Source organism: Bos mutus, chromosome 1, assembly GCF_027580195.1.
Source record: "Bos mutus isolate GX-2022 chromosome 1, NWIPB_WYAK_1.1, whole genome shotgun sequence".
NCBI lineage: Eukaryota > Metazoa > Chordata > Mammalia > Artiodactyla > Bovidae > Bos > Bos mutus.
In genome coordinates this window covers 83,131,963-83,151,670 of record NC_091617.1, presented here as the reverse complement: position 1 = coordinate 83,151,670, position 19,708 = coordinate 83,131,963, and the positions used below count along the sequence as shown (strand labels likewise).

The following is a 19,708-nucleotide window of genomic DNA, read 5'->3' as shown; positions in this document are numbered from 1 at the left end:
GTATCCCAGCTTATTTTGTCTGCAAAATGAGGACTTTTCCTGGAAGAATAAAATCCAACCGAAATTAACTGAAAAGACAACTTCATCATTCCAAATTTTGCTTAATAGATATTTTGTATTCAGTCACATTTAGTCCCTCTTTGGGTCAATTCTCCAGTACAAATATTGTACATTCATCCCTTCCGCTAGCTTTCAGTCACGTCCTGTGTGTGCATGCTAGGTCGCTTCAGTTGTGTGCGAGTCTTTGTGACTCTATGGACCGTAGCCAGCCTGGCTCCCCTATCCATGGGATTCTCCAGACAAGAATACTGGAGTGGGTTGTAGTACCCTCCTGCAGGAAATCTTCCCAACCCAGGGATCAAACTTGCGCCTCTCCTATATTGGCACGCAGGTTCTTCACCACTAGCGCTACCTGGAAAGCTTTCAGTCACTTCCTCGGTCTAATTCCATAATCCTTTTCTCATTTTTTCTCGCTAATCTAAAATATAAAGAATGATTAGTACAAGAGGCCCTTATTAGCCTCTCCTATTACCTTATCTTCAATTACCTTGTCTTCAAAATCAACAAACAAACTCACTTCCATCATTTAACGTGCTGTGCCTCCATTTCTTCATCTGCCAAAAAAGGATAAGTCTCTAGCACTCTATGAGTGGCACATGGTAGCTGGTGAATTACTGAATGAAAGAATGAGTAACTCATAAAGTTGTTAAACATGAAATGAGGCAGTGTATGTAAAGTACTTAGCACACTGCGCCACCATCATGATCTTCAGTGCATCCCCACAGCCCACAGATTCCAATTTAAGCCCTTCTGTCCTGTTTTTAAAAAGAAGTCTTATTAAATGAGTCTTATTGTGTCTCACAAATTTATGCTCCAAACAAGCATTTGCACTAAAATCAAATCATTTTCTCTCTTCTACAAAGAAGCCAAGCTTATTTCTAAAGTCTGAGACCTTCATTTATAACTACCCTCTCCCTGGAACATCTTTCATCTTCACTTACCCAGCCAAATATCAAATCCTTGAGTTCACATTCCCTCTTGCCCAGGAAGCACTTCCCAGCCATTCCTGCTTTTACTCATTTCTCCTTTTATCTAAAACCCTATTTTGTATTATGTGCTACTGTCTACCTTCTCTGAATGATCTGCACTGAAGCTTTTACTTCCACTTCCTTAGCCATCATCCCCAGAGCAAATGTGTGGTTATTTCTACAGTATAAACTGACTGATCTAAACTGTTAACAGTGGCTATTTTGGGACAAGATGATAAATAAAAATCACCTTTTTATTCTTTCTTACAGTTTCCAAATACTTCAAATCAAAAAGAATAAATTTACAAAAAAGAATAGAGTCACATTCTAAGACTCAGAAATTTTAAAATGCGATTTCAACAGATACACAGTGAAAAACTTATGATCCTAAGATCCTACAGTATCTTCTGAAAAATAAACAAGCAAACATACATACCTATGTCAGTGGAATTTTAATATTTCCTGTATTGTAGTTCTTAAAAAAAAATCAGTGGTTCATATATAGTACCTAGAGTAACCCTATTATTGAATAGGCAGGGTATTTTCTGATTAACTAGAAGTTCATTGTTTCTCATTGTTTTTCAGTAGCTGATAATAACTTTATGCTCAAAACAGAACTTTCAATTACAAAACAAAAGTGACATGGTCAATGTAGATGAACGTATTTGAAACACCAAATATAATTTTTAAAAATTCTTACCTAAACCTTTTTGTCCTGGATTCTTCGCAAAATTAAAAGTAAACTGGTAGAAATCCTTAAATCGTCCCGGTTCTTTCAATTCTTGCTCCATCTTGGGTATCTGGGCCTTTAGTTTTTCTATGCTGTCACATCTATACAAAATTAAGTTTATAAAAGATAAGCTTTTTCTTTATAAATCAAAAACTTATTTATTCCTCTAACAGTTTATTTCATAGAACTCTTTTTAAAAATCCATTAAAATATCTTTTTAAATTATATAAACAAGTATGGGATTAGCTGGAAGAAGAAAAGTTCTAGAGCGATTAAAGGTTAGCAATAATCACTATTTTTAAGAGAAATGGGCTATGACTTTTAATTATGTATTCATGGGACAATCAATACACCCAAATGGTAGAAGTCAGCTGTAATGAACAGATAAGAATGTATAGCAATCAGCTCTGCAATCATCAGTTTAAACTGCAGCAGTATTCCTTACATGGAAACAATCCACAGGTCTAGCTTCCAAACAAATTGAAAGTACGGTCTCTTGGCTAGGTGAGGAAACAGGCATTCCTCTTGAAAACTTCTCATTATATTCAAAGTACCATCTCCAACTGAAGTTATCTCAAATCAGTATTAAGCTTTTTTCTGTATCTGAAACCATTCAATTTCCAAGGAGCTTAAATGGATTCAAGTACCAAGTCCTACTTTCCTTAAGGTAGAAATCTTCTATCTGTTATAGATTCCACAAACCAATCACTATACTTTTTTTCCTTCAAATCATTTTTGCTTTTGTTTTCCTTTCATGGTCTTTGTAACACCTCCCAGATTATTAGTTTGTAAATTAAAATTCTGCTTTGGAAGTTCATTACATTTTACATGAACTCACTTTTGAATGAGGGAAAAAAAGAGTTCCAGTGAAACCGGTCCTAGTATAGAAAACTCCAAACCGGTCCTAGTATAGAAAATTCCAGCAAGTTCAGGATAAGGCTGGCTTTGGCTATAAAACCGTGTCGAGACCAGATATTAATTTACTGTTTCTTAGCTTTAAATTCACCCTTCTTTGCCCTACTTTGTGACTGTTTGCAGTGGACTACAAATTGTGAGACTTCATTTTTTTTCTTGTCAGCTGGCTCACCACTAGGTTCTACCAATAGAGGGCGATGAAAGGCTGGAAGCGGAGGAAGGAATTTTTCTTAGCCCAGTCTTTTCTGCAGAGAGCGAGGGTTTCAGTGTACTGGGAGGTCCTAGCAGTGCAACTTGCACGGCTCTCAGCAAGTGACCCTTAGAGCTAGCTTCTTCTCCGAGAAGCAGGTAGCATGCTCCAGAAGTAGCCAGGCACCGTCTTCTGGGGTCAGAATCTTAGCCTTGTGGGGATCCTCTTAAGCTTCCAAGTTCGTTCCTTGTTTCCTTCCCTCAGCTCCAGGGGTGGTGACAGCTTCTTACAGTTACCACCTTTGTTATACTTAGAATTTTCTTTTACCCCATTTACACAATATAACAATTTCTAAAATTTACCCTGTTCAAATCACTGGTATGGTTTGTGTGTCCGGTCTGGACCCTGACTGATTACAATGTCCTTCAGGCTCTCAAGAATCAGAATGACTGAATTCATTCTGATACTTTAATACTACCTAACTCTCTAGTTTCTCTCTACTTCTATTTCCTCATTTCTTAAATGCGAGTATAACCACTACTACAGTCACAAAACTGGTGTGAAGTGGTAGGTGAAGTACTTACTAAGCATAGTTCCTGAAATGAATGTTCAACAAACGTTCAGCTTTTATTATTCAAAAGCACTCACTAAAAACATTAAGGACAGCCTGTCACTGATCACAGACTGAATACTTTCAGAGCCTCATTAAATGTAGACAACTAGTGGCCACAGGTAAAACCTCTACCTATGACTTTTCAATCTATTTATTAACAAGACATTTAGCTAACCAGTTGTCAAGGTTTGTGTAGAACAAAAAGTAATTAGTAACTTCCAAGATTTTTAAATTCTAGGAGCTTGTTCACAAATTCAGAGTTCACCACCTCACATTAGGAAATAACTTAAAACTTGCTCACTTCACTTACCCACATAAAATATTAAAGCACAGTAATTTTAATACTAGTGAACCTCCCCTAGAAACAAATGATAAAAGCATAAAGCAAACAGAACAGAACAGGTTGTACTAACTACACAGATAACTTGACATGGGAAGGAACTAGCATATTAGCCCATTTCTATTTACAGCAATGTCTGAGGCAGAGATATCAGTTCCACAGTAACTCTTACAGCACTGCACCTAATTTCATATGAAGATTATACACGCACCCTAATTCTGTCATGCCATCCATGAACTCCTGTTTGGAGAACTCGCACTGTGTTGCTGCTCTGAACTTCCACGCGATGATCAACACACTGATGCTGGCTGGATCGAGGGCCAGGTCATCACAGAACTGCTGTATACCATCTATTCCAATTTTATTTTCATCTTGAGGATCTTTAAAAACACCAGTACAATATGAAATTAGTGCCATACTTTCTATGCTATTCCTAAAACTGAGAAACGGAATGCTTTCTGTTCCATATTTTAAAATGATCACAACAGACCAAAAATATGAAGAAATAGTTTTAACTGTTATTTTCCCCTGTAATATTTAAAGCCACTTTACCCCTGAAACAGCATTCTTAAACAGCAAGATAGGCACTAGATAGGACCTGGTTTTTTAAAAGTCTCATTTATTCATATGAAAAAAGTCCCATACTTACACAGAACCAGAAAATCTGACATTCCTATACAGGGGAAAAAGGATTTTTACTGAACATATCCACATTTTACAAAGGAACTCTAAACAGTATTCTATACAGAAATTCTTTTCTCCTTGAAGTTTAATTTCACTATAGAAATCACTTCTTAGATAACACCAGAAAAACCAAACTGTGTGATTCAATTCTAATCACAAGACAAACATCTGCTATTCAAATTAAAGAAAATCCCCAACTATCAAAATTTACTTTTCAGACAGCAAAAATTTAGACACAAATACAAGGAGAAAGAAGTACTCATAAACTTTGTCAAAAAAAAATGTGCACATCTTTTGACTTTGGGGCAAGAGCTATATATAAAATATCAATATAATCCCACCTTTGGAAAAACTTTGAAATAATTGTATATATATATATTTCTGCATAAAAGACACAGAAAGTTGAACACCAGGCTATTAAATATTGGTTCTCTCAGGAGAATAAATAAGTAAAAGACATAGAAACTATTGACTTTTTCTTTATTAAATCTATTATGTATTGTTTAACTTTTTAAAAGTATATATTACTTTATAATTATTTAAAAGTTATTAAAATTATTAGGCAGGTTTCCTTAAAATTGGCTTAGCTGAGTTTTATGAAAATGAGGAAAAAACCTAGTCCCCCCAGTCCCCATTCTCAAACTGGGTAACAGAGGAGGAAAAAAGGAGGCAAATAAAAGGGAAGGAAATAAAGACACTAAGAAGAAATTTTAGTGAAAAGAGGGAAATAATTTTTCAGATTTCTTAAATTAATTCTAAGATCTAAAGAGCTCTGTTAAACACATCTACCCGATTAATGTCCTCTGTATTATTTGATTTCTCTCAAGAAGCATGTAACTCTGGAAAACCTGGTTCAAAAATATTTAAAGTCACAAACACTCACCTTTGTATCTACTGTATAGTTGTTCTAACTTCTTCCTGTCCAATGATCCTTTTACACTCTCTCGTATATAAAGTTCAGGATTTTGAAAAAAATTGTCTGTTGCAACATCTAACTTCCAGTCATTTTGAGACAGACAACTTACTGCTGTTTTTTCACTAGATTGTGTGAAGATCATAAACTGACGAACTTTATCCTTCTGCGATGATTTCAACTTGTTCTATTGAAACCAGAAAATAAACTGAAACTCTGTAACGTCACAAAAGACTAAGTATTTCTATACTGCTGACTAAATCATTTTTAGCAATACACATGCCTCATAAAATAATAAAACATTTAGCTTAATGTTTTGATCTATTAATAAGGCAAATTTTTAAAAAATCTAAAACACAAAATCGCTGTCATTTTGGAAAAGAAACTAGGACAGAGGCAAAAGAAATTCACCCACCCTGCATTTCTCCTAAAAGTGGGTCCTGTGAGCATGTACAAAGGCTCTAGGAGGGAAGCAGAGCTAACTCTCAAAACCTTAACCAAGCACAAAGCTCCAAAGGATGCTTAAGGAGTGGTGGGGAAGATGATATTACTTAAGCCAGTCAGAACATTCAAGTGACCCTGAGGAACAATGAGATTAACAGATATTTGTTGCAGTCCTAAAACACATTATAAAGGATATGGGGTACAATTCTCCCCAACCTCACCAACCACCCTATTCACCCCCCAACCCCAGTTTTCTTGCTATTTTTACCAAATGTGACAAGCAACAGAATATGAGGTACTCTACATTTCTCCTTACAAGGGTCAGGAACCAAGATAATTATCAATAGAATTTCTTCATATTTTCAATCAAACCAGAAGCAGTGAAATATGAACAAGTACCCTGCATCCTCCCAACCAAGGTAATCTTTAATAGAATTCTCCTTCTTTCACCATGAAAGAAATTACCTTTCCCATGGCCTGAGCCTAGCAGACATTCTCTCTAGCCAGACTCTACTGTAATAACCTTCTCACTGGCCTTGTGTTGACACATACTCATTTCTCATCTGCCCTGAGTCCTAAGCAAAATAAAGTAGGGCAGTTAGGCCCTCCACTCTCTCCCAGTTTCAAGGGCCACATTCTTTGTCTCCTCATGCAAGCTGTCTCCTCTGTAATTTCAGCCTCCCCGCTATTACTCTTCCCTCTCGCAAGTCCTAATACCATCTCTCAGCAAAATACTTGGGTTCTTCCTGAGCTATTATTGCCAATGAAGAGAAAAAAGCATGGAGTAGGACACACATTAATAGATACAGTGTCCTGTGGTTTAAGCAACACATCTGAGAACCCAAGCATTTTTGATCTGGCCCAGACAGACAGATCACAAACCTCAATCCCGATTGTACAGATGAGAGAACAGACCCCAAATGTTAAGGAATTTGTTAAAAGAAAATCACCCAGGTTATTAGTAGAAATGGGTCAAGAACAGAAAGATCTCATGAATCTGAGTTTTACTAATCTTTCTATAAACCACACTGCTTGCTGTACATATTTATAAACCTTTTGAGGTTTTCAGGAAAAAGACTAATGAAGATATAAATATTTCCACCTTTCACAGAGTAAAAATAAGGCTGTGCAAAAATCAAATATGAAAACCAACCCCATCTTTAATACCCTGGAGTCTAATCTGTCAGCCATACTCTTCTCTCTCTGTAAATGTGTTATTGCTTAGGATTACACATTAAAATCTCAACCTCCATTCTCCATTAAAATTGAGAAACTATAAATTTACTAGCCTCCTGTTATTTCATAAATAAATCTACCACTTCTAGACACCAGATAACTCATATCCCATTTATTTGACACATCTCTCAAATGTCTAGGAGTCCCAACTTGAAAAGTATCTAAAGATGTTATTCAACTGCAAAAAACCCACAATGAAATTAAATGACAAGGAAGATACCTGTCTTAATATACTGTTGAACTGAAAGGAAACCACTCTGATTTCAACTTTTGCTACCGAAAGCTATTTTTAACATGAATATACCCTTTCTAAGAGATATAATACATGTAAGTGATACAGTATGTAAGAAATGTAGTATACGACATACGTTTTAATCCTCTGAAGAACAGGGAAGTACCTGAGGGTCATTATGATCATCACTGACCACTGTATAATGTTGCACAAAGTGCTGGAGATTAACCTAGAAGGATAACAACTACAGGCCACAATCTGGAAATAACTTTTTAATTAAACATTTCCATTTTCCTAGAAGTTAAGAGGCAGCAAAGCAATCAACATTATTGGGGGGCGGCAGGGGTGTATCATACAGTATTAAATCCCATGTTATTTCCTGAGGCTTGAATGAGTTTTGAAGAGAGGGAGGAAAAACACAGCTTAAGTCACTTCTGCCAGTCAAAAAGTTGTTCACTGTACTAATGACTTCCTGTCAGAAAGCAAGATATTAGAAAATTGAGGGGACAAAGATAAAAAACAGTCATATCCATAAAAACTAATAACAATTATATAAGTGAATTAACTCCATCTCATATCTTACTTGAAATAAAAGTATAAATAATGTCCATGTATATGCAAACAGAAATTATTTTAATGGGTTTAAATTTCCAGTATATGGGGCAATATATTTTAAGAAAAAGGGCTGCAGCTACCCATTTGCAACACCACAGAGGCTAATGAGTGATACCTCACTGAGAACCGACAGTACAAATTTCTGCTAGGCCAAGTCGTAATGAGCAATTCCATTGTGCAAAGTCTGACGAGCACCCTCCCTTTTTTTGTACTTTTAATGCACTCTGACCTTTCCTCTGTCAGCTCTCTGTGCCTAGAATAAATCTTACCACCTGCTCTCTTACTAGGGAAAGGCTGCCTCGAGGAAGCTGGAGTGGGCTACACACATCCGCCCTTTCCCCAGGCCTATTTAGGAGAGCTACAGCACACCCATCCCCTTTGCCCAGGCCACAAGGGGGCACCAGGCAAGCAGTTCTGATTTTGAGGGTACAGACCAAAGATTTAAATTTCTATCAACTTGAGAAAGAGGAAAAGGGTATTTAGACAGCAAAGAAGTATTTTATAAGGGATGAGAAAGTGGACAGAAAACTGAGGTGGAAGAAAAAACAGATGGAGAGTCTCTATTTCTACTATAAACCCAGTGGGTATCTTCCTAAGAGCAAAAACATATGACAACTGCAATGATTCAGCACTCAAATGTAGTACATGCTATTTAAGACTTACTTAAAAGGAACAAACGAGGGTGGTCATTTAACAAGATTAAGCAATACAATCTTTAGGACTCAAGTGTGAAAACTATCTAGAGATTATCAAATTTTCAAGGAAATTCAATACTGGCAAAGTACGTAAAATGTATAAAATACAGAATATACCCTAATTATTATGGCATCCGGTCCCATCACTTCATGGCAAAAAGATGGGGAAACAACGGAAACAGTTACAGACTTTATTTTTGGGGCTCCAAAATCACTGCAGATGGGTGACTGCAGCCATGAAATTAAAAGACGCTCCTTGGAAGAAAAGCTATGACCAACCTAGGCAGCATATAAAAAGCAGAGACATTACTTCACCAACTAATATCCGTCTAATATCCGTCTAGTCAAAGCTATGGTTTTTCCAGTAGTCATGTATGGATGTGAGAGTTGGACTATAAAGAAAACTTAGCACCAAAGAATTGATGCTTTTGAACTGTGGTGTTGGAGAAGACTTTTGAGAGTCCCTTGGACTGCAAGGAGATCCAACCAGTCCATCCTAAAGGAAATCAGTCCAGAATATTCACTGGACGGACTGATGCTGAAGCTGAAACTCCAATACTTTGACCACCTGATGCAAAGAACCAACTCACTGGAAAAGACCCTGATGCTGGGAAAGATCGAAGAGAGGAGGAGAAGGGGACAACAGAGGATGAGATGGTTGTATAGCATCACCAACGTGATGGACATGAGTTTGAGTAGGCTCCGGGAGTTGGTGACAGACAGGGAAGCCTGGCGTGCTGCAGTCCATGGGGTTGCAAAGAGTTGGACACGACTGAGCGACTGAACTGAACTGACCCTAATTATTTCTAATTCTAGCAAAACAAAGGGGAAAGAGACAGGAAGGAAGAGAGGTAGGGAGAAAAACAGAGAAACACTGTGTCTTGTAATAGAAAGCTAATAACAATTATATCAAAGATTACTAAAGTTAGAAATACTATAATCTGAACAGTAAAAAGCATCTACTTTCTCATCTTTCCAAAATTTAAAAAAATGTGGTTATCAGTATATAGTTTAATACTTAAATTTAGCAGATGTTTCCAATTTTTTTTCCACTCAAGAACTTTGGAATTTACATTTAAAATAACAGTTTATCTGGGGGGGAAAAAATCAAGACAAATACTTTGGACATAGCCAAGTATACAGCCAAGTGAATGAACTTGACAGTCTACTGCGATAGAAGAACAGGGACTCAAAAAAAGCTTTAAAACAAAAAATGATAATAAAGTTACAAAAGTACTTCCATCAAGAAAAAAACTGAACATGGAAAATTATTTTCTAGGTAACAATTTCAAAATAAAAATAATTTTAACGGGTGGCATTTTTAAAACAAAAAATTAAGATTTTATTATTCCTATTATTCTGAATAGAATCTCACCCTTAAATTTCAATCTCGTACTCTTTAAGTTTCAAATTCAGTCTAAACTCCAGAAAAACAGATACCAAGGCCTTTATATTTTTAAAAGAATTAATTTTCTAACTCAATTCTAGTTATTTCAGGATTTGATGAGTCTTACCTCACAAAAGACAATGTTTTAAAAATTCAAACACTGTAATGATCATCCATAATTTTCATTAAAAGCTCTGGATGTAGTTCTCATGTGTTTACCATATAATTAACAATTTAACTTCATCTGAAATTTAGAAGAGCTGGTTTAAGTCCAGAAAGTCATACTTTCTATATATGATACATAGTATCCAACAGATATAGCCAAATGTTACCAACATCCCAAACCACTCATCTATAAAAAGGCCTTCTCACAGGTTGTAGGTCTGAAATCAAAAGTTCAAGAAAAATCAATTCAACTAACCAGGCTACTTTCTATTCCCAGAGAAGACTTTCACCTAGGGGCAAAGTTCTATCAGAAAGCCAGGCTAAGAATCTAGGTAGGAGTCACTAGAAATTCTCTTCCCTTCTACCTGCAACAGAGAGGTGAATGCAGACTGTCAAATCAGACTGGCAGGATTTTAATCCCACCTGTGCCTCTTAATTGCTGTGTGACTTTAGGATCATTACTTAATCTCTATGTGCTTCAGTTTCTTCATTTGTAAACAGGGTGTGAATGTTATCTGAACTGATTAGAGTTAAACTCTTAGAACTGTAACCAGAACATAGTAAGGACTCCTTACAAGTCCACAAAGAATATACTCCAGAGAAAAAAATAAGTTTGTGTAAGTAAGATAGTAATAAAGAATAACAACTACCATAATCAGAAAACTGAAAGCTAACATTTGAGCTCCTACTGTGTGCCAGCTCTGTGCTAGATATTTAATTGTTAAATAATCAATTGTCCAAGCTGCCTATCATTGATTCTTTTTTTTTCTAACCAATGTGGAGATCAAACCTCAGAGCTCCTTTTATCTAAAGACAGACTCACCCAAAACGTAGCAGAACCAGAAATGAAACCCTGGTGCCTAGCTTCAAGACATGCAGTTTTTCCATTTATTTTACACTGTCGTCAAGTGAGAGAGAAAACAAAAAGGGCAAAAGTGCAACCACTGAGCAATTACTGTGTGCACTGCGGGGAGAGGGGATTGTGAGCAATATTTCTTCACCTATTTTTATGGAAAGTTAAATAACTAATCAACTGGCCTTTTTCGTTTCAAATGTATAAAATTTTCATTCTGACCAAAAATTGCACATTAAGCATTCCCTTACTAACCAAAAGACTAATTTAAGGGGAGAACTTCCTTTTAGGTTTTTTGGGGAAGAGGGATAGGGGAGAAGAGGTGGATAGACTATTTCTAAGAAAAATGTGTTTACTGTCCTGTCATAGTCTATTTTTAAAAACGTGGCCACAATCTATAGCTTTAACTATAGAAAGGCGAAAATTAGGGAAAGTCAGGGTTTCCTTTTCCAATAGAAAGTTCGAAACTCAGAGAAGAAACAAAACATGTACAGATTATAGCCAGAAAATACAATCAAATGTGTACAATTTCAAATATTAAGCAAAACAAAACCCCAAAGCCTCAGTATTCACATAAATTATAATCTGCAGTTTAGAACAGTTACTTAAGGCCTGTGGCTCTCATCATTCATCTGTATACTTCCTGCACTTAGATGACAGTTAAAATGAACTCTTCTTAGAGAGATGCTGCACTAGCTCTAAGTCAAAAGTGGAATAACGTACTATACTATGTAATCACTGTACCTAATGATGTTTTATATAATGGTAATTCACCTGAAAAAATATTTCAGAAGTACACTTGTAAGATCCAGACTGATTTTGTAGTTTTTAAAGGATTTTCCTCAAAGGTTTTAAAAAAATGTTCCACTGGTCAAAGTTTATTTTTCTCCTTCGCATCCTCAGAATTATTTTTCAAAAGATGCTTACCACTGTAAATTAATAAATGTTTTGATTCTGGTTTAGAGAAGACTGCTCTATTAAAAAGTTATTCCTGATTACCTTTGATAATAGGACAGAAATAACCTCCTTAAAGTACTTCCGTTGGTCATATTTCAACTCATATCTCAAACTTAAAGCCTGAACATCTAACAAGCAGGCAAGGCAGCTAATTTAAATTTGATCTTTCTCTCCACAAACATCTTTTCTAATGAAATCTCATATTAACAAAGAAATTAGTAAGGTGAAAACAAAACAACAAAGAATTAAATGAGATTTTTAAAGTCTCACAGTTAAAGAAGTTATAATAATGACTAGCATTCAACCATCATGGATATTTGTTTCACAAAGAGAATAAATGATCCTTGAAAAACGAAATCTAATTCTAAAATTTGGTGTCTACTCAATTTCTAAACCTAGAAATATTAAAATCCTTGAATAGTAAATAAGTGCTCTGTTTGCTGAAATACAAATATCTTAGTATTACAAAGGAATCGGCCATGTACTTCAACTTAAACTCTGTTGCTGAACGCTATTCAGTGTTAAGGGATTCAAAAGTGGATTGAAACAGAATTCTTTAGCAAAAAACTGTTTAAAGTAAAATCTCTCTTAAAATTTTACAATGCAAATAAGCAGTCTAATCACTTTTACTGGGTACTAATTATCTGAACTGAACTGAATTATATAAAATGGATTCAACAAAATGATGAAAGACACTTCAGTGGCATTTTCCCCTTTTGTTTTGGCTTTTTCTTAGGTGGGGATATACATCTAAAGTGACTAGGTAAACTAGATAGTCAGCAGGTTATTCAAGAGCTTGTTTGTGTCCACAAAGCAATTGAATCCTATTTGGAACTATCTCTCTTCATCAAATGTCATGGCTAATACTATCACAACTTGAGCAACATACACTCAAATTTAAAAGGGGGCTTTCTCACAGATTTTCATTATGCTTTATTCAACCTATGAAGTCATAATCAAAAGAGCCACTTGACTCAAATAAGCTCAGCTCTTTTAAAACTTAAAAAAAAAAGTCCCACCACCACGAGTTAATTTTACTTTCAACTTTTTTACCATATGTACCAAAAGAGTTCTAATTTTTCAGTTACTTAAATGTTTACATCAGATCATCTGATTTGATACGGAAACAACTAGGTCACTATTCAATACAAGGAAGAAACCAGAGTGAAATCAATCAAAAATTCCACACTCATACGGAAAGGCTGCTTGCAGGGTTTTAAAAAAAAAAAAAAAGAGGAGGGGTAGACGAAGTGTGTAACCAGAGACCAGGATTCTAATCCCTTGCTCTCTCACATACTAACTCTTTACCTTGGTCATCTCTTTAGAAACGCTGAACGTCCTTTTTCAGACATGATACAAGGAGGTAGCAATATCTATCTCACAAATTGGAATGGAGATAAAAAACAGCTGTGAATTGTTTGACTAGCAGAGGGTATGTTCTCAATAAACACTAATGTCCTTCCTTCTCTCCAAAGGCCCAGTTTTTTTGCATAGTCATTAAATGACATGCCAACTACTACATACTCAAAAACAATCTACAAAAGAGATTGTACTCTGCTGTTTTTATTAACTAGCATGGCTAGGTAAACTTGATGTTCAACTACTATTTATTAAATATCGGGCAGTCACCTTACTCAGAATTCAAAACGACACACAGAAGCTGCATTTCTTCTTGTCTTTAAAAACTGCTTGGGACGTAATTATCTGTAACAGGACACTATGAGACAGTAGAAACAAGGTCTATCATACCATTCAGAATCCTTCACTGGCTTCCTATTTCTCTTGGAGTAAAAACACAACATCCTTCCAATGTCCACCCATGCCCGTCTCCACTCCTTACCACTCACAACTCATCTGCTCCAATGCCCAACATGCCCCTCTCCCCCAACCACAATGCTCCAGCCACACTGGACTCACTGCTCCTCAAACTCACTGACCACATTTCTGGGTGGCTTACTCCTTCATCTCCCAGTCAGCTCAAAATCGACTTCATCAGTGGTGCAAACATTGTTTTGCACCCCCAATTCTACTGTGCCCCAACACGCCCAATTCCCCCCATCCAACACTGCTTTTCTCCCAAAGCACTTTACACTTTCTAACACAGTAAGGAAGAAAAAATATATATACTATGCTTATTATTTGTCTCTCCCTAGTAAAAATGCAACCCTCATCAGGGCAGGGATTTTTATCTCAAGGGGAAAAAAAATATATATATATATATATGTGTGTGTGTGTGTGTGTCTATACATATATATACATATGTGTTTGTGTGTCTATGCGTGTGTATCCACATCCCCAGTGCCCAGAACAGTGCCTGGCATACAGTAGGCATTTAAGAAATAATTATTAAAATTAATTAAGGCCCTCCCTTAATCTACTTATGTATATGCAAAACAATGTGAAATAGGAAGACAACCTTGAACAGGCCTACATTAATCTAGACTTACAAACTCTGACATTTGTTGAAAATATAATCTTAAATCTCAAAGTCCACACATAAAAAAAAACATTAAAGACATAGTAAATTAACAGCACTAACCACTCATCTGAATTTTGTTATTTAACATTTTCATTAATAACACTTGGGTTTCCCTCTGTTTAAATGAATAAATTAACTTCAAATCAATTTTCAACCACTTCATTAGATTTCATGTGAGCTAAGACTATATGTACCACAAGTACTGGGGAAAATAGTAAAACCAGGAAAAATTAGTTTCAGTTCTGCAATTAATAATTTTGCAAACTTGAACCTCAAAACCTCTTTGATCCTCAATTTCTTCTTCTAAAAAGGGAAGAGGAGTCAATTAGATGATCTCTGAAGATATATTTCAGGTGTAAAAATTTCATGATGCTGTGAGTGTATAAAAATCTAGTAGATTACACAGTCTACAACTTCTCACACATCTAAGAAAAATCATTAAAATCAAACATTTTAGCTGAATGTACCTTTATCAAATCCTGTCCTCTTACGAATAAGAAAACAAGCCAGAAGTCAAACACTTTTTAAAAAGATTGTCAGGAGTAACAAAATATTGTCTAGTTTTGGAGCTATTTTTGGCCTCTATGTGGGTGTCAGGTAGGTTAAATGAACAAACTTTTTTCTTACACAAAATAGATATTAAAAAAAAAATTCAGATATTCCATCATTTAAGTCTGACCCCGAATCCCAGAAGTGACAATATAACATGTGCTCTAGAGATGGACTGCGTTACACACACTAAGAAACATTAGCCCCAAAATTGTATCAAGAAATAATTGTAAGTATAATAAACTTACAATGAAAAACTAGAAAATTCTTATGGCCTAAATTCTTTTTGGGCCTGTGGTGATTTAGCTTCCAAACTAACAAAAGCATACCAAGACAATTCTGGTGACATGATCTGAGTTCAGCCACAAAAAAGTTTTAAATTAGTAATATCTTCCCATTACTAGTGTAATTAAATGAGTTATGGCTAAGTTCCAAAACTAGCTACTTCAATGGCAATAAAAGGACAAATGCTTACAAGTCCCAATACAAGTTGAACTCTCATTTGAATCAGGTGAATCCTGAATTCATGAACAGGTAATGAGCATTATCAACACCTTGGATTCCAGAGGATAATGGTGATTGGAGGCTATTATGAACAGAACGCATTTCGATGGGCTCACTGGGTGTTTACCAGGGAATTACATTTCATTACTTCAAGCTTACTCCTGTAAGCCAAGCGTCTGGAAACTTTAGGAGTAACATCTATGACCGTCAAAATACTTAAGAAATTGGAAACTGTTTAGTTTACCCCTGCTGGATCTTTGAACAATGTAACGTCAATCTAAACGTTAACCAGTACTTTATGGCAAGTTTTCTTACAAATACAAATGGTCAGCTTTCATGGAACTTACCGCAGAACCTAGATCTTGAGTACATGGTAAACGAAACCACATATTCATACACGACACCAAAATTCTAAGTTGGAGGCTGAGACGAGCCAAGTGTCATTCAGCAGAAATAAGACCAACCAAAAACAAAGACACTGGAGCAGACACACATACACCCTTCTCAAAGAGGCCTTTATGTTCCCCATGAGCAAAAGGACAATAATATCACTTTTACTGTCTATTCATACAGTAACCTGCGTGGAATTCAACTCATGCTCAGACTACAATGCCAAACATCGCTTCTGAAAAACAAAAAGTCCAAGAGTCAGGTACATTATTACCAAACTGTAAACACATAACTTGAACACCACGTCTTGAAGCTTGTAGGACATTTTCCAAACAAAAAAGCAGAGGGGACTAACTTGACAAACTGTTTTTTAAAAATCACAAATAGTCTTTAACTGGCATAATAAAGCAATTACTCCTCCCACCTCAAGGAAACAAAATATGTGCTCAAAAGGTAGCAAGTCTGTTTCTCCTAATTTTATGAAATGAGAACAGGTTACACTTCCGTACTTCCCCCTCCCCCCACGTCCCCCCAGCTCAGCGGTCTCCCATGTTCTCAGAAGAGGTAAATATAACCTCCACCAACTGGCCAGTGAAACTCCCATTTTCCAAGAGCACGGGACACAGCGAGAGGTGATGGAGAAAGAAGAGGGCTGTTACCCCGCCCCAAGCAAAACTGCCTGGAGACTTGAGGGGTGCTGGAGCCGGAGCGGAGGAGGGAGAGGAGCGCCGACAAAGTCTTTCCTTCTCTCCGGCGGGGCGGAGGGGGAAGCCCCGGCTCCGGGCGGGGGGAGCCTCCTACCCGGAACCCCTGACCCCGGTCCCCGGCCAGACACAATGGAGCCGGCGTGGGGGCCGGGCAGGGACCTGGCCGTTGCCCCATCCCCTCCCCCCGCCCCAACGCCTGCTCCCGCCGCGTCGGGCCCAGTGAGGGGCACTGGGGGCCGCTCCCCGCGTCCCAAACTCCCCGGGGCTCCCGACTAGGCCCGGCTCCGCTCCGCCTCCTCGGCTCTCGCGTAGCGGCGGCGCCCGGGCGGGAAGGGGCGAAGGAGGAAGGGAGAGGCAGGGAAGAGAGCCCCGCCGGGGAGAGGGACGGAGGCCGCAGGCCGAAGCTCGGGGCGGCGGGGTCGCCGCGGGGCGGAGGGCGCTGGGGCGGGGGTGCGCGGCTGCGCCGGCCCCCAGCCGGCGGGGCGGGCGGCCGCAGTGCCTCACCATGTTGGTGTCCTCCAGGCCTCTCCCCTCCTCCTCCGGCTCCGCAGCGAATGGACGGCGGCGGCGGCAGCGGCTCCTCTCACGGGCTCGCCCGGCTCCCGCTCATGCGCAGTGCGGGGCGGCCCCGGCGCGGCCCGAGGAGGCAGCCCCGGGCCTCCGGGAGGCGGAGGGACTGGGGCGGGCGGCGGGCGCCCCGCGCGGGGCTTCCCCCGGGTGCGGGGGTCCCCCCGGGTGGGGTGGGGGGGGGCGCGGGCGGGGCAGGGGGCGACGCACGCACCGCGCGCGCAGACATCCTCCCGCCGCGTCCGGCGGCCCCCGGCGTGTGGGGGGCCGGGGGACACCACCTACGCTGCCTACGCGCTCCTTACGCCGTCCGACTGCCGGGCCGGGTCTCCACCGACTGGAGGAGGGGAAGAGCGGTGGCCGAAGACTTGAGCAGCTGGGGACCACTTGGAAGGGCTAGGACTGACGCGCTAGATCCGACCCAAACCACCCCTTCCCATCAATACCAAAAGGCGGGGGGTGGGGGTGAAGGTGTAGGGGTGGAGAAAATAGTAAAAACACCTCCACCCCCAAGTGTTTTCTTCTCCCAGACCAGTATCTGGACTGCTTCGGGTCCCCCACGTGGACATACCGGAGGAAACCATGATCTCCCATGTGGGAGCCAGAATGCCCTTTAGAATGGCCCAGACTCTTCCCTGACCTGTGTCCACAGGAAGACCAGTGGGATGGCCCTAGGATTCCAGGCGAGGAGGACTGAGGTTTCAGGGCCTCATTCATGCCATTCTGGTGTCGGATAGAGTGCCTTGCTCTAAATATGCGCTTAGTTCAACCTTCCTAGGATAAGTTTGGAAAATAAAGAACTATCTTTTTTTTTTTTTTTTTAACAAGGGTTGATACGATCTTGGTTTTAAGTCTCATGAGTCTCAGGGTACCTGGATTTTCTGCCGGGGATCAAATGTCACAGGGAGTACAAAAGATTCTTTGGAGTGGTCCCTGACCTTAAAAAATTGACTATCCAGTTAAAGAGATGAGACGCTTTCACAAAGGAAGGAAATAAGAAAACAGGTAATAAAGCAAACATCAAAAAATCACATCTAAGACTGAAGCCAAAAAATCTGTATTGCAGGACAGAACCAACCTGAGTGGAAGTGTTATCAATCTCACCTGTTATCACTGTACTCAACAACATCCTTTTCCCCTCTAATACTAGCATAGGCTGCCAGATCAACCCAGTGACTTCAGGGCTTTGAAATTCTTATCAAAACTTCTTTGGCTGTTCCGGGGGCGGGGGCCTCCTGACACTTCCTGGAGCAGCCATGTATCAGAAGCTCCCAGGACTAAGACCCATCCCTGGCTACCAATAAGCACATATCCGTTGTTTTCACCAGCCTTCAGTGTGCACATATTAATGTCCCAGACTCCTTGCTAAGCCCTGGGAAAATATTCAGTAAAGACAGACCAGATCTACTTAATGCAACAAGCCTGAAGCTGGACCACAGCCATAGATGTTCTCCTTCCAGGAATTCACCTAGCATTTGACCTGAGATATCAAGTAACATCTAGGGTCTTAATGTGGAGAAGGAAATGGCAACCCACTCCAGTGTTCTTGCCTGGAGAATCCCAGGGACGGGGGAGCCTGGTGGGCTGCCGTCTATGGGGTCGCACAGAGTCGGACACAACTTAAGCGACTTAGCAGCAGCAGCAGCAGCAGGGTCTTAATGAGGATTCACTGTCTCTCTTTCCACAAACTTATACTTCACTAAGGTAACAGCTCATGGGTTTTCTTAAGCTCTTTTTCCTGACTGCCAACTCCAGCAAGGGCTTCCCTGGTGGTTCAGCAGTAAAGAATCCACCTGCCAATGCAGGAGACGCAGGTTCAGTCCCTGGGTCAGGAATATCCCCTGGAGAAGGAAATGGCAACCCAGTCTGATGTTCTTGCCAGAAAAATCCTATGGATGGAGGAGCCTGGAAGGCTACAGCCCATGGGGTCGCAAAAGAGTCAGATATGACTTGTCAATTAAACAAGAGCACCTCCAACAAACGGTTCTTCTGACCTCTCTACTGCATTTGAACACTTTTGCCTTAGATTTCCTCTCCATTATGTTCCATGATTCCACTTTTTACTATGTTTCCTCCTTCCTCTGTGCCACTCTCCTTTGCTGGCTCAGCTCTCTTTGGATCTTAAATGGTAGGCTTTTCAGAACTATCCCTGAATCTCTTCCTGTGTATGAGCTGTGTCATGCTCTCACTCACAGTTCCACAATGTCAACTATTATCTATATCTTCAGGAGTCGTAAATCTTAACTTCTAGGTCCTGAGCAGCAGGCCTGCACACTAATTTTGATTACTTCACCAGCCTGTCAATCTTGACAGATCTAAAACCTTATCCACAAATCTGCTTTTCCTCCTGTCTTTTTCTCAGATCAGCCAAGTCAGAAATTTAAGTCATTCAGGACTCCTTCTACTTCATCCCACTAATCTAATTGCTCACCAGACTTCATCAGTTTCACTTCCTAAATAATTTTGAATCTGCACTCTATCTTCTATCCTCCTATACCCAAGCCTCTATTGTATC

At 39.2% G+C, this 19,708-nt stretch overlaps 1 protein-coding gene across 3 annotated transcripts in view; it reads right to left on the bottom strand.

The window, feature by feature from the left end:
• DCUN1D1 (defective in cullin neddylation 1 domain containing 1) overlaps positions 1–17,758 on the bottom strand; it is a 30,467-nt gene extending 12,709 nt beyond the window's left edge. Inside the window, exons 1-4 of one of the 3 annotated variants that reach the window (XM_070372908.1) lie at positions 17,131–17,758; positions 5,384–5,600; positions 4,028–4,196; positions 1,729–1,859 (exon numbers count right to left, since the gene is read on the bottom strand). In XM_070372908.1, coding sequence (XP_070229009.1) covers positions 1,729–1,859; positions 4,028–4,196; positions 5,384–5,600; positions 17,131–17,133 — 520 coding nt within the window. In that variant the 5' untranslated portion in view covers positions 17,134–17,758. Of the gene's footprint in view, positions 1–1,728; positions 1,860–4,027; positions 4,197–5,383; positions 5,601–5,828; positions 14,210–15,876; positions 16,401–17,130 lie in introns of those variants that run through there. The other 2 variants (XM_070372905.1, XM_070372912.1) reach the window with 2 other exon arrangements.
• Positions 17,759–19,708: the final 1,950 nt, after the last annotated feature.